The 15,008-nt window shown below is 45.2% G+C and overlaps 1 protein-coding gene across 4 annotated transcripts in view; it reads right to left on the reverse strand.

The window, feature by feature from the left end:
* Nucleotides 1-15,008, reverse strand: part of Dora (Dorado) — a 153,414-nt gene that overhangs the window by 20,627 nt on the left and 117,779 nt on the right. For all 4 annotated transcript variants that reach the window (XM_068383476.1, XM_068383474.1, XM_068383472.1 and 1 more), the window contains 5 exons: nt 7,745-7,956; nt 1,968-2,333; nt 1,539-1,724; nt 1,010-1,129; nt 445-591 (listed from right to left, as the gene is read on the reverse strand). In XM_068383476.1, the coding sequence (XP_068239577.1) occupies nt 445-591; nt 1,010-1,129; nt 1,539-1,724; nt 1,968-2,333; nt 7,745-7,956 (1,031 nt within the window). The remainder of the gene's footprint in view (nt 1-444; nt 592-1,009; nt 1,130-1,538; nt 1,725-1,967; nt 2,334-7,744; nt 7,957-15,008) is intronic.

The following is a 15,008-nucleotide window of genomic DNA, read 5'->3' on the forward strand; positions in this document are numbered from 1 at the left end:
CAACTAGGAGCGAGGATGGCCACTCAAACAACTTAGTAACGGCTAACTATAGGGATGTAGAAGCTGTCAGGCCTCGGCCAGTAGTGGCTTAAAAGGAAAGTAGTACTAGGATGCTGAAAACCCAAGTGTCAGCAGTTTCGAGTGATACACATAGAAGAAAAATGTTTGGTAAGACTCCAACCCATTAGCCTCTTGCCAGCTCTAAGTATGCCTACCAATAAACTGTTAGGCTACTGACTGAAATTGCTGATTAAACTGATAACTAAAAAGTGGAAGTGAAAATCTTCCTTGTAGCGCATTGGAACCAGATGACAGGCGTAAAGCTTTTATACGCAGGTGAACTGCATTTGATAAATACCGACAAGAAGAAAAATTTAAACAAAATGGTACCTTAACACAAGAGTAATATTTCCTAGACCTAACAGCAAATACAAAACCTCTTACTTGTGGAGGTGGAGTATTGGCCTGCATGAGGGGAGGCTGTTGAGACATGGGTGGAGGACCTGCAGCTAAGGCAGGCAATTGAGGTCCTAAATTTTGACCATTGTTTGCTACACCTGCACTAAGCCCTGCAGCTCCTTGTAGGGCACCCTGCAAAGATATTTGCCACTTTTACATTTTGTCATTCATTTTTATTAAAACCCTCATATAAATTTCAGTTTTCAAACATATCTGGTTAATGAATCTTGTAACAAACACAAATGCATTCACAGTGACACAAGCATATGACTATCAAAACTTGTAATTAGTATGAACTTTAACTGTTACAAAATTAATGGTGGATAATAGTGACTTTAAACTGTTACACTATCAGTTATGGATACAGTACAGGTAACTAATAAAAAGAATGTTGTTAGAACAATGTTACTGAAGCACAGTATCACGCCATAATAAAAATAAATATTTCTGAGTGAAATAAGGTAATGTCTCAAAGTCATTTTGATTGCACATCTTGACAGCTTAAAAATTTTCACATGACTTAGAAAAAAACCACTTCTATTCTTCTCACCTGTTGCAGCGTGGAAGGTATAGAGACAGGAGGGTAGTACTGGAGGGGTGGTGGTGGGAGCAGGGGTTGAGATACCCCTGGAGTTCCACTAAAGGGAACTCCTGGTGGCTGTATATACATCTGTAATGATATATGTGAATGGACTCAATATCATAGGAAATCTTAAATTTTCTGTATAGGGAAATCTAATCATAATTCATCCCAAGACAATAGAAAAGCCTATATCCACAATAAGCAAATTGCAATTGCACAATCAACTGATTAATAATGTACATTCTATTGAGATACTGTGCAACTAGAATTAATTTTAGTTCCTGCTATGAAAGGTGTTGGGTTAAATGGGTCATTAGTAGCTTTTTTTTTATAAAAAAAACATGCAGACACAATGATTAATTTAGTGAATATATACACAAGAAACGGACACTAAATTTTCACGAGAGACAAAGCTCACATCTTAAATATTCAGACAATTTATGACAACCTACACAAATTCAAGGATACACTTGGGGGTTCAAGAAATGTTAGTTACCTGCATTGGCATTTGTGGATTTATGCATGACACACTTGTTGTGAGACCTTGGATATAATTATAACCAAGAGGGTATGGAATGCCAGGTAGTCCATATGGTACTGATGGCGCTGTTGCAGCCACAGGGTAACCTGCTACTCCAGTTAGTGTGCCTGGACTTCCATTACTGTTTGTAGCAACAGATACCTGTTTGAATTGGATGATAAAAAAAAAAATATTGAAATGGATATACATAAAGAGAGAGAGAGAGAGAGAGAGAGAGAGAGAGAGAGAGAGAGAGAGAGAGAGAGAGAGAGAGAGAGAGAGAGAGAGAGAGAATTTATCAAATAATACAGTATAGCATAGCATTCCCTTCGCCAGCAAGTGTGTTGGCCGCTTACATCCAGAATAACAACTACTTATATGAAAACCAAAAACAGCTCTACTCACAGGAGGATGTAAACTTGGTTGAGCTGGTTGTTCCAAGGCTGGAATAGGAGGAGGCTGCTGCTGCTGTTGTTGCTGCTGTTGCTGAGGCTGTTGCTGCTGCGGTGGTGTCGGCGGATTTAACGGTGGTGGTGGCAAAAGTGGCAGGTCATGGGATACACCTGGATCAACAAAGGGAGGTTCTGCTGTGTGCTGATTACCGCCAATTCTTGCCTGATGGCGAGCCTGGTGACGTGTTCGGGCTTCATAGAGCTCGTACCAACGCCGGGCAACAGAAAAGAGAACTTCTGGATACACTCCCCCTCCTTTAGCTGCTCCTTCAACTGCTAGACAAGCATTTTCAAGCATAGAATCACTTTGCTCTTTACACTGAAAACAGAAGAAAATAAGTTAATACATTTATACAGAAAACTTTAAGCCTGAGCATAACTAATCTAAAACATGCATAATCTTATCTACAACATATAGTCAACCATGCAACACAGTACACCTTTCAAAGAAAAAGCTACAGAACTAAAATTTACTTCATCAAATGCTCTAATATTTAAAGAAAAACTAAATCCGTCCTTATCAACATATAACTTTGGTTCAAATTCACCTTAGATATTCAATTAAAATACAATACTTGTCTCCACTCCCCTCAAATGTACATTGACACAAATACTATTGGAATGCGAGATATATAATTAGGTGATAAAATAACTAGATATTTATCAAATAAAATTAAAGACTATCTAGTTCAGTGGCTAGTTTGCTAAAGTATCAAAACCTATATCTATTTACCAAGGCACTTCCCCAAATTTCGGGGGGTAGCCGACATCAAACAAAGGAACAAAAGGGGACCTTTCCTCTCTCGCCTCCTCCCAGCCTGATGAGGGTTTCAACCGAGTTTGGCTGGTACTGCTAGGGTGCCACAGCCCACCCTCCCCCATTTTCAACCACAAATGAAGTTTCATATGCTGAATCCCCTACTGCTCCTACCTTCGCGCCCGGGGAAGCAGCAGGGCCTAGCGGAACTCCGTCACAATTCCTCGCCATTCATTCCTATTTCTAGCACTCTCTCTTGCCTCTCTCATATCTATCCTATCACCCAGATCTTTCTTCACTCCATCCATCCACCCAAACCTTGGCCTTCCTTTTGTACTTTTTCCATCAACTCTTGCATTGATCACCTTTAGCAAACAGCCACTTTCCATTCTCTCAACATGGCCAAACCACCTGAACACATTCATATATACTTTAGCTACTAAATCATTTCTTACACCCATTCTCACCCTCACTACTTCGTTCCTAACCCTATCTAATCAAGATATACCAGCCATTCTCCTTAGACGCTTCATCTCAAACACATTCAATTTCTGTCTCGCCATCACTTTCATTCCCCACAACTCTGATCCATACATCACAGTTGGTACAATCACTTTCTTATATAGAACTCTCTCTACATTCATGCCTAACCTTCTATTCTTTACCACTCCCTTCACTGCCCCTAACACCTTGCATCCTTCATTCACTCTCAGATGTACATCTGCTTCCACTCCACCATTTGCTGCAACAGACCCCAATTACTTAAACTGATCACTTCAAGTGACTCTCCATTCAACATGACTTTCAACCTTACACCACCCTCTCTTCTCGTGCACCCTATAACCTTATTCTTACCCACATAAACTCTCAACTTCGTTCTCTCACATACCCTTCCAAACTCTGTCACTAATCAACCAACCAGTACAGTATCATCCGCAAACAACAACTGATTAACCTCCCATTCATGATCACTCTCGTCTTCCCGTTCAAGACAAAATTCAAAATTTGTATAAAGGTATTTGTATTCTCCCTAACTATAAAAACCTGAGACCTTTTAATAGGAGTATGATTCCAGCGAAGCTGGAAACTCAGCTTAAAATTTATAATAAAGTGCAAGTGTTACTGGTGGGCATTGGGGGAAGCTCCACCCCCTTTCCAGCTCATTACGTAGCCACTTTGACCTTCCACCTAGGGCTTGTGGATTGGATGAAGGAAGTGTAACTTAAATAACTCAAGTTTGTATAATTGGGAAAAATACAAATAGTTCATACAGAAATACAAATTATCTTGTTTAATAAGAGACTTATTAATAGATGGGAGGATGCTCTTATAATCAAAATGGCTGGTTTAAAATCCAGGACTGTCAAAACACTCGGACCTTAAGTGGAGCCAGTGTTAACTCCAATGCAGTTCCTATGACTGGAAATTTTATGCCATTTACACAGATCATGATGATGAAACTATATCCCTATGGGTTATGAAGTCTGAACTGTAGTGCTACAGTAAACTGATGGTTTACACTAATGTCCAGCCTCCCCCTCATTTAGGGGATGGGGAACACACTTCTATCTTAATTCTTAACCTAATGGAATAGTTACTCAGTATGGTAAATTAACTGCATCACAGTCTGTTCCAGCAACATAATGGTTTGACTGCTGCACAAGGAAGGACAATAAAAAAAAAAAAAAGGACACATGCTCACTTTTTTCTTACTCATATTACAACCACTTTAGACAAGATACTTCTAGTCCTATGAGGGAGCTAGGCCTGCTACACAACCTGATGAGCGACTACCACAGGTCCTAGAGAAAATGTGTCAAACAATTTGTGGGTGTATTTCCATTTATAGTGGGATGTGAAGTTTGTCCAGTCTCAGACTCCTGCTTTCAGAACTTAGCATGATGACAGATTCTAAATAAAGGCTAATATTGCAACTCCTCTGCTGTCTGGGTTTGTGATCTATTCATTGTTTCATGCAGACAGGAAATGGTGTTTCTCAAGATCTTCTTAGGCCTACCAGAGCTGATGAAGAAAACCTACAGTTGTGGTCTAAAGGTTAAGTCTGTTTCAGGTAGCGTCTTAGTGCTGCTACGGACAAAAAAGTAATCCTTACGATTGTCGAGTGTTTCCCTACGAGATTATTTAAACTTATGATCTTTTAAAACTGTTTTGAGTTTTAGTGACAAGAACACAGGAAAGAAGGAAAAGGAGACCTTACTCCACCTGTCAAAATGCAGCTTCCCTACTCATTTTACAGAAGCCAGGGCAAGTAAGAATAGCTTCTTGAACACTAAACCCTTTACAGAACTTTGGTGAAGTTCCACGAATACTCCCTCCACTCCGAAGACTTGTCTCAAGTCTAAGCGATAGCCTTTCACTACTGAGACTGTAAGTCGCTTTTCTTTGCTTAGGCAAACACGTTAATATGTAATCAGCTAAATAGAGGCTCAACTAGACAAGTACCCTTACTATGACACCAATGGCAGAAGATGGCTCACTTTGTCAGGTAGACTGACAGATGACTTTCAGAGGAATCGAAACATTTCCTGTACAGTGCCTCTCGAAAAACCTTTTGCTTGGAGATGCTGTAAAGGTTCAACCCATGACGTAACAAGGATATCACCAAGTTGTGCTGTCTCTGAAGAGGGGTCTGGCAAAGTAGGTTAGGCAAACTGGATAGTCTCCCGAAACTATGGTTAAAATCATTAGAACGTCTGGGTACCTTTCTCCATGGGGCCACTTGGGAGCCACCAAGGTCATCTTGAGGGTTGGAGTATCGAGTATCCTGTTGACTACTCTTCAGATAAGGCAAAACGGCAGAAAATACAGATGTTGAAGACATCCAACAGATGTTTAAAGGTGTCCTTTACGGCTGCTGCTTGATCTGTGAATGGCAAGCTATAGATCGAGAACTTCCTGTTGAGCATCGTCGTAAACCTATCATTGGAGTCTGTGAGCAGTAGATTGGGAGCTACCTGATGAGCATTGTCGTGAACATATTATTGGAGCATGTGAGCAGTAGATCGGGAGCTTCCTGTCGAGCCTCGACATTAACATATTGGAGAACGCCAACAAGCTCTATTTGTAAAAGCATTTGTGATTTTAAAAACGAGGAAATGGGCTGTACTATAACAAATTTTGTTGTTTTCATTGTTTAATGGTGTTTTATTATAAAATGAATTGGGTTTTATAAATTTTGGGGTTATTGTAATTGTAGACCAATATGCATCCTGTAAATGATTCTCAACCTACTTATTTTTTCATTATTGTCGATGACTCACCAATGATTAGGATACTAGTTTTCTTCGTCACCTACTTTACAAAATAAATATTTTATGATAGCTTATTTTTATTTTTTCATATTCTCGCCATGGTCTTCAATTATTTAGTAATTCAAAACTTATAAAACAGAAATCTTACCTGAAGTACACATTACTTGTTGGGGCCCCTTGCCCAGAACCAAAACAAGGGTAGGTGCCTACTTATCATAGTACTCCATGGGCTAGTTGGCTGTGTCTTAGTCGGGATTGAAGTTGTTAACCAGCTATTGTAGTAAGTCCTTGTGCTATACCTGGCCGCAGCTCATTATACATAACACGAGACTAGACTTCCCTAGATTTACCAGAATCCTCAGATGATGGCAAAAGGAAGTAAGCTTGTCTCAATGTTAAAGGAGTTGCCTCCAGGAGGACACAGGATTGATTGAGCTCAAGCTAAGATGAGTGTGAACACTTGAGTGAACACAAGGGGGTACATCGCCCAAAGCACAGAGGAACTTCTTCAAAGAGCATAAAGTAGTTTCTCCTGATGGCAGCTCGTACGGTACTCGGAGTCTCCATCTTGAATGGAGTCTGCAGGATAAAGTCATTCAGGCTAGAGAGGTTGATTACCAGTCTTCAGTTTCTAGTCGACTTCTCCATAGGGAATAAACGGTAAAAGCCTTGAGATCCATCCTGCATTAACTGCACCAGGTCCTTGTCAGATATCTTCTTTACCTATGAATGAAGGATAAGGCCTGTCTCCGAATCTGGGTAAGACAACGTCGTCGGAGTCCGAGTAGAGGAAGAGAGCCAATAAATGGGTGTCAAAAGAAATCTACCATTCATTCCACTGCTTTGTAATACTGACCCCTTTCCCAATGGCTTGACAGGCATCCCCACACTTTTTGAGTTATTGCAGGAAGTGACTGGCTTCCTTAACGAGTTCTAGCTCCCGTTTTTCCCATTCCCCTCACGGCTAACCTAAAGATGGATGAGAGTTGAGCAAGATCCTTAAGGACTCAGCTGGTCCACTGGTTAGTAGACTGTTAAGAGAATTTTGGGTTCTCCCCGAGAAGAAATCAGAACACCTGCTTCTCTAGGGGAACCATATAAGGTGGCCTCACTCTGAGCTTCCCTTTAAGTTGAATCAAAAATGTGATTTTTCATTAACTTACCCCCGAGAGGGAGACTAAGAAGGCTCTGAAGCTAAAGCCAGAAGAAGAAAGATGTCATTAGAAGAATTTTGCTTGAACTTCTCTCTCTTTTTGCCATATTCCAGGCAATAATATATTCCTCACAGGGTGATAACAGCAAGGCAGTCATGGCCCCAGCAAAAAAGGAACAAAGAATTTATGTTCATAAAGGTTCCACACTTAATGGCAAGAAACCCCTGGACAGGACCGCATGCCTGAACATAGTTTCTCTATTTACCCAAGCACTCAACATTCTGCAAGAAACAAAGAAAATGGGAGAAGGCCAAGTTATTCAACACAGTTCGTCTGTATCACTCGGTGGCTGTGGTCAAAGTGGCTACTGAGAGCTCATATGTGAGCTGATCTTCCACCACTACTCGCTAGTAACTACCTATAAATTGTTATAAATTTTAACAGCCGGGTTTCAAGCTTCGTTGTTTCATACTTCTATTAAAGGATGAAAGCTTATATTTATGCAGGAAAAAATTAGTATTAAATGTAAGCAAGCAAAATATCTTACCTGAATTATTGCTCTCTGTATTTCATTTGGATTAAGTGCATGTGCATGGGGTAAACATGACAAGGCTAACTTTGCTGCAGATCGTATTGTCTTAGCATCTCGGCCTCTAGAGGCACGATCTGCTATGGAAGCTGCTTCTTGGGGTGTTAGATGACCTTCCCATGTATCTATCAAAAACGACACGGCAGAAGACCCTATTTCTACTGCTTGGCCTGAAATACATAAATGTTTTATACCGGGTATTAAGAATTGCATAAAAAGGCATATAAACCAGTATTGGTCAAAAGGTTGAAAATCCGATGCTAATTTTCCATAAGGGTTAACTGATAATTTAGTAAATATGAAGTTTATATCCCTTTCAGGTTTTTATTAGAAAAATGGAACAAATAAAACTTAATTCAAATCCCTACATTTAATGGTCTTCATATGTCATGATACAAAGTAGTCTTTGACCGAAGAAAAGGCCAAAGATCAAAAGTCACCAAATCACTGCGCCATTTGGAACTTATGTACCGATCCACTTCCCTCTTCAATTTTAATGAGTTAATTTATGCGCAGAATTCAATATATCGTTTTCTTCACCCTTTATTCTATCCCAGTAATAATTTCTTACATCCAAGATAAAAATAATTTTTTTTTACACCTAAGCAGCGCTGTCCATTGCCAACCTTCTAATTTGAAAGTGCAAGTTTTAAGTAACTACATTGTAGATTTTCTAAGAACATTATTTCTGTTTAGTAACTAGTTTCATTTTATAATTTGTTAAATGCCAAAACTAGCTAACAAGTGGTTACCTAGTTAGTACATGTAAGGCCTGGAGAAACCATGTAATTGTCTATGGATGACTTAGCAGGGAGATCTATACTCCAAGTCTAATCTCCACCATTTATAACAAAAGATCATAAAAAATAATAAGCAGGAAGAACTTTTCGGAATCTTTGTGTGGCAAGATAAAATCACACTAATGAGTTTTTCTTCATATAAATTTATGTAGATGTTAGTTTTACAGATTTCTTTGAAAAAGGAATGGTCAGATTATAACCAATGTAAAAGGAGTGCATTTCATCAGTTATTCAACAATATATGATTCATATGAAAAAGATGAAAGCAAGTGGATAAAATTGAAATTTGGTAAAATTTTAGTAGTTGTAAAAACTTTCAAGTGTGACAGTCACTGAATGATCTGAACAGTAAGAGCTACCTAGCCGTGTTCAGAGGAGGATTGAAGAGAGTTACAGCTCGAACACTATAATTCCCTATAATTAAAAAAATTAATTACATTAATTTTTGCAAATCAATATAAAAAATTTTAAGTACTTTTTATTTTTCCTAACATACTTACCTAGAACTACTTTCTTTTGGAGTCACTTGTGATCCCTCTTTCTCGACCAAGGTTTTTCGCGCCGTTACCCCCCTACTCCGTTCTCTACATAGGCCTACCCCCGCCGCCAAGGAATGCGCCCCGAGGGCAGGATTAGGGCAGGTCGCTGCTTCTCTGGGTCATTCTCCTCATTAAGTTCGTCGTATAGCCCAACTTGGCAATGGAAGGATGGCACTCAGGGACGGAAGGGAGAGCCATTACCCGAAAGTAGTTCTCGGTAAGTATGTTAGGAAAAATAAAAATTACTTAAAATTTTTGATTTGTTCCAACACAAAATACTTACCGAGAACTACTTTCTTTTGGAGACTTATACTTTAGGAGGCGAGAGTGCTATTCTGACACTTGACTCGGCACGTAGGGCCTAGAGGGCTATGGAACGCGGGGGCCTATCAGAGTGCGGGAGTGAGGGTAACTGCGCAACCTTACGCTATTATCTAAGACTTACCTCTTAAAAAATTCTTCTGACGATTCCCTCCAGATGTAGTCGCGAAGAATGTGTTCATCGTTGGGGACAGTCTCCAGCCTTACCGCTACACAGCCTGGAGGGCGGTAATGACTGTCCCAATGGAGAACCCGTCCAAGGATTTCCTTGAATAATCCTTGAGGTAGTGGGCAGTAAAGGTTGACTGGTGCGACCAAGTGCCTGCCTGTAGGATCTGCCCCACTGCCATGTTACTCTCAAAGGCCAAGGAGGTGCTCAGACCCCTGATGTCATGGGGCCGGGGAGTGCCTGGCACTGCCATTTTATCCTCTTCATAGGTTCTAGCGATGACTTGTCTCAGCCAGAAGGAAATGGTGTTCTTGGAAACTTGTTTCCTATTAACACCTGTGGAAACGAAGAGGTTTTTGATACCTGGTCGGAGTGAGAGACGTCGAATGACAAACCATGTATCTCTCCCACTCTCTTAGCGGACGCCAAGGCCAGCAAGAAGACGGCCTTGAGGGTGAGATCTTTGTCCACGATATCCTTCAAGGGTTCAAAGGGGGAACGACACATCATCTTCCGTACCTTGCCTAAGTCCCACTGGGGCACCTTTCCCGCCTGAGGGGGGCAAGACTGCTCGAAGCTTTTGACAAGCATCGCTATGTGTCTCGAGGCCCCCAGAAGGAAATGGTGTTCTTGGAAACTTGTTTCCTATTAACACCTGTGGAAACGAAGAGGTTTTTGATACCTGGTCGGAGTGAGAGACGTCGAATGACAAACCATGTATCTCTCCCACTCTCTTAGCGGACGCCAAGGCCAGCAAGAAGACAGCCTTGAGGGTGAGATCTTTGTCCACGATATCCTTCAAGGGTTCAAAGGGGGAACGACACATCATCTTCCGTACCTTGCCTAAGTCCCACTAGGGCACCTTTCCCGCCTGAGGGGGGCAAGACTGCTCGAAGCTTTTGACAAGCATCGCTATGTGTCTCGAGGCCCCCAGAAGGAAATGGTGTCCTTGGAAACTTGTTTCCTATTAACACCTGTGGAAACGAAGAGGTTTTTGATACCTGGTCGGAGTGAGAGACGTCGAATGACAAACCATGTATCTCTCCCACTCTCTTAGCGGACGCCAAGGCCAGCAAGAAGACGGCCTTGAGGGTGAGATCTTTGTCCACGATATCCTTCAAGGGTTCAAAGGGGGAACGACACATCATCTTCCGTACCTTGCCTAAGTCCCACTGGGGCACCTTTCCCGCCTGAGGGGGGCAAGACTGCTCGAAGCTTTTGACAAGCATCGCTATGTGTCTCGAGGCCCCCGGGTCGATGCCCTTCAGGAGGGAGACTTGACATCCCTGCTTTGTCCCTGAGAAACGCCAGAAAATCTGCTATGTCTGGGACAGAGGCCTTAAGAGGTCTAATGTGCCTCTCAGAGCACCACTTCGTGACGGAGGTCCATTTTGTCTGGTAGACCGCGGCTGACGACTTTCTCAGGAATAGAGACATTCTCTTAGCCGTGGAGGAAGAATATCCTTCTTTCTTCAGGAGCCGCTCTTTAGTCTTCAGTCGTGAAGACGTAGGGAGAGTGGGCTGTCGTGGAGCTTGAGAAAGTGAGGTTGGTGCAGAAGGTCTGACCTGGCGGACAGAGGCCATGGCAGTTGACTCGATAGGCCTTTTAGATCCGCGAACCACTCTCTCTCTCCGGCCACCAGGGCGGTACCAAAGTCATCTTCAGGTTTCGGGCCGTCTTTACTCTGTTGAGCACTTGTCTTATCAACGTGAAAAGGGGGAAAGGCGTACACATCCAGATTGTCCCACTTGTGCTGAAAAGAGTCTTCTAAGGCTGCTTTCGGGTCTGGTACAGGGGAGCAATAGACTGGGAGTTGGGCGTTGAGGTTGTTGCAAAGAGGTCAACCACCGGGGAACCCCAGCGTTGAATGATGAGCTTGGCTATTCCTGGGAGAAGGGACCACTCTGTCCCTACTATGTGGCCCATTCTGCTGAGGCCGTCGGCCAGAACGTTTTTCTTCCTGGGAATGAACCTTGCTAACATCACCACTTAATTTTCTTCCGCTCAATCTAGACTCTCTATGGTAAAATCGCACAACTCCTTCGATTACAAGTACCCTGATTCTTTATGTATGCCACTACCGTGGCGTTGTCGCACATCCACGCCACGGTGTTCCCCTTTAGCAGACTTGCGAAGTGTAGGCACGCCTTCTGGACTGCTTCCAACTCCAGGACATTGATGTGGAGTTGCCTCTCCCCTTCCAACCAGGTCTCTCGTGCCTTTTCGTCGAGGAGAAGGGCTCCCCATCCCTGATTGGAGGCGTCTGTGAACAGTAGTAACTCGGGAGGGCCGGTCCCGAAGGTCGTCCCCTTGAGTGAGTTCGACTGGCAATGCCACCATTCTAGGGAGGGTCTCGTGTTTGGAAGGACTAGGATTAGCACCTGCTGTGAATCTGTCTGTCACCAGAGGTTCCTGAGATTCCATTGGATGGATCTGAGCCTTACCCTCCCTTGGGGAACTAGGTTCTCCAATGAGACCAGGTGACCTATCAGCCTCTGCCAGTCTTTCGCCCTCCTGGGGTGTTCTGACAGGAACGGCTGACTAATGTGCCTGAGGTTTCTTATCTTATCCTCCGAAGGGAAAATTTTCCCCGAATGATGTCTAATGTCATTCCCAAGTAGTTCATTCCGGTGGATGGGGATAGATTTGACTACTTCGGGTTGATTACGCTCCCCAGATCCTTGCAAAACTGGAGGAGACTTCTCCCTTGTTCCTCCAAGAGGACCATTGAGGCGGAAAGAAGCCACCAGTCGTCCAGGTATCTGATAAGGCGGATGCCTCGTTCGTGAGCCCCCACTGCGACAGCCGTGGAGACTCTCGTGAACACTTGGGGAGCTGTTGACAGACCAAAGAAAAGGGTCCTGAATTGCAGGATCTGGGAACCCTATTTCACCCGGAGGAACTTCCGACCCGAGGTGTGGACCGGAATCTGGAAGTATTCATCCTTGGGGTCGATGGTCATCATATAATCTTTCTCCCTCAAGGACAGCAGGACTGAATTCTGAGTGTCCATTTTGAAGTCCGTCTTCTTGACGAACCTGTTGAGAGCTGACAGATCTATAACCGGTCTCTACCCCCGGGTCGCTTTCTCCACCAGGAACAGGCGACTGTAGAAACCTGGCCCTAGGAGAAGAACTTCTTCCATGGCACCCTTCTCTAGCATGGACGACACCTCCTCTTGAAGGGCGGTCCTCTTTAACGGGTCTTTGGGATCTAGCCATTCTATCCGGTTGGCCGGAAAAAGCGGGGGTGGTTCCGTTAGGAACGGAAGTCTGTAGCCCTCCTTTAGTACGGACACTGTCCAAGGTTCTGCTCCTTGAGCCTTCCATGCTTGCCAATGACGTCTGAGGCATCTTCCAACCCGAGGGTTGGGCGGGGATAGGGGGCCTCCCACTCTTATCTTCTTCTAGAGGAGCGGCCTGATCTGCCTCTCCTAGAGGCGGAGTAACCCGACCTGAAGGAGCTTGAGGGCGCTGGAGCTCCCCTGCAGGGGGGCTGAGGTGTTGCGGACCAGGAGGAAGAGGGGGGCTTCTCTCCTCGTAGTGCTGGTAGAGGCTTGGGGTGTCACGGCACTATCCGAGACGGACCTCTTATAGGGCGGTCTCCTAGGAGTCGTAGGTCTGGGGACGTTAGTCTCCTCCTTTTTCAAGACCTTCTCCATTATGGCTTCTAGTTCCTTCCGAGGAAACAGAGACTCTCCCCACAGGGGAAAGCTGCGAATGGCTCGCGTCTCCCCGTCTGGTACCTTCCAAGACACCTTCGCCAGAACAGTGTCTCGCTTCCAGAGCACCCAGTTAGCTGTTAGTGCTAGAGACTGATATGTCAATAACCTAAGGGTTTTACCCCCGGAGGTAATGAGGTCCCTCCGTAGGCCTTGCTGGACAGGGTCCTCGGGGTCAAAGGAGGCTTGTAACCTCCCAAAGTGTAAGCCCACCAGTCCAGCCAAGAGGAGACGTTTACTAAGTCCCTCGACATTTTCTCCATCATGGAGACTTCTGCTGGCGAGAACCAGACTGGGGCCGAAGAGGCTCTACCGTCTGAAACGCCTTGACTAAGGATGTCTACTGCTGACCCCACCTTAAAGGTTGGGGGGCCTCGGCATGCTGGCCACTACCTTGCCGACATACTCCTGCTCTAGGACTAGATCTCGGGTTAGAGGAAGTGCTAGGGACGTCTTAGGTTGGGAGGGAGTCTGCATGATCCTCAAAAGGCTTGACTTCCAGGAAACTTCATCCGTAGTCGCAGGTTCCGGTATTTGTGGTGCCTTCTGAAAAGGCTAACCACTCTCCTATAGACGGAGTCCTCCGTCAGGGAGCCCTCCTCTCCGTCAGCCGTGGTCTCGGCTTGGGGCCGGGGAGCTGGGTTACCGGGCACGCCGACTGGACGTCTAGCTCTTTGGGGCCAGGGGCGCCGTCCTGCCGAGGTACTGGATTCCATCTGCGGGGACGTCCGCACCAGGGGCCTGGGTTAACGCAGGCAACGCTGGTTCAGCGGGGACTCTCGTCCGCCCAAGGGCTCTGGGTGCCGAGGATGCGGTTCCCGTGGGCTGACCCGACAGCGGGAACCGTTCTTTCTGACCCGAAGGCCGCACCAGCTGGGCTGGTTCGGCCAGGCCGCCCGACAAGAAGCGCGTTTCCCCCCGCTGGGCGGGGTTAACCGGAGGCTTCGGGGACTTACGCTTACCTGTAGAGTCCTTCCTACGGCTTGATCTCGAGGAGCCGGGTCACCGGGCACTCCCCGGGCGCTTCGGTTCTGGAATACCAGGCACTCCCTTGCGGTGGTACCGGTCTTCCCCGGCGGGGAGCTCCGCAGCAGGTTCAGGGGTCAGAACCGGCATCGCCGTACCGTCGAGGACTACTGTTCGTGTATTCTCTATGGGGGACGCGGACGCGGATCCCCGTGGGCTGACCCGACGGAGGGAACCGTTCCTTTTAAGTCCGAGGGCCAAACCAGCTGTGCTGATTCGGCCAGACTGCCCGTAAAGAAGCCTGGTTACACCCGCTGGCGGGGTGAACCGGAAGCTTCGCGGTCTTACACCTGCCTGAAGAGGCCTTCTCGCATTTCTCCCTGCGAGGGTTATATCTGCGTCTGGAGGATGGCCTTCGTGGTGAGAAAAACCCTGGGTTGCCGGTCCGGGGAACGCTGCAATACAGACCTGGGAGGCTCCTTCTCGGCGAGGCCCTCGGCTGCAGAAGAGACTGAAAAATACACCAAGAGACTGGAGAAGAATTAGGGACATTTTTCCCCCACATGGGGTCATCAGAGGAGACGTGGCCTGCTTGCACCAGGACTCCGTCTCCTCACACACACTCGAAAGTACAGTGATACCTCGGTACTCGACCATAATCCGTTCGAGATCCGTGTTCGACCTCCGATTTGTTCGAGTACCGAA

Source organism: Palaemon carinicauda, chromosome 11 (genome assembly GCF_036898095.1).
Source record: "Palaemon carinicauda isolate YSFRI2023 chromosome 11, ASM3689809v2, whole genome shotgun sequence".
Classification (NCBI taxonomy): domain Eukaryota; kingdom Metazoa; phylum Arthropoda; class Malacostraca; order Decapoda; family Palaemonidae; genus Palaemon; species Palaemon carinicauda.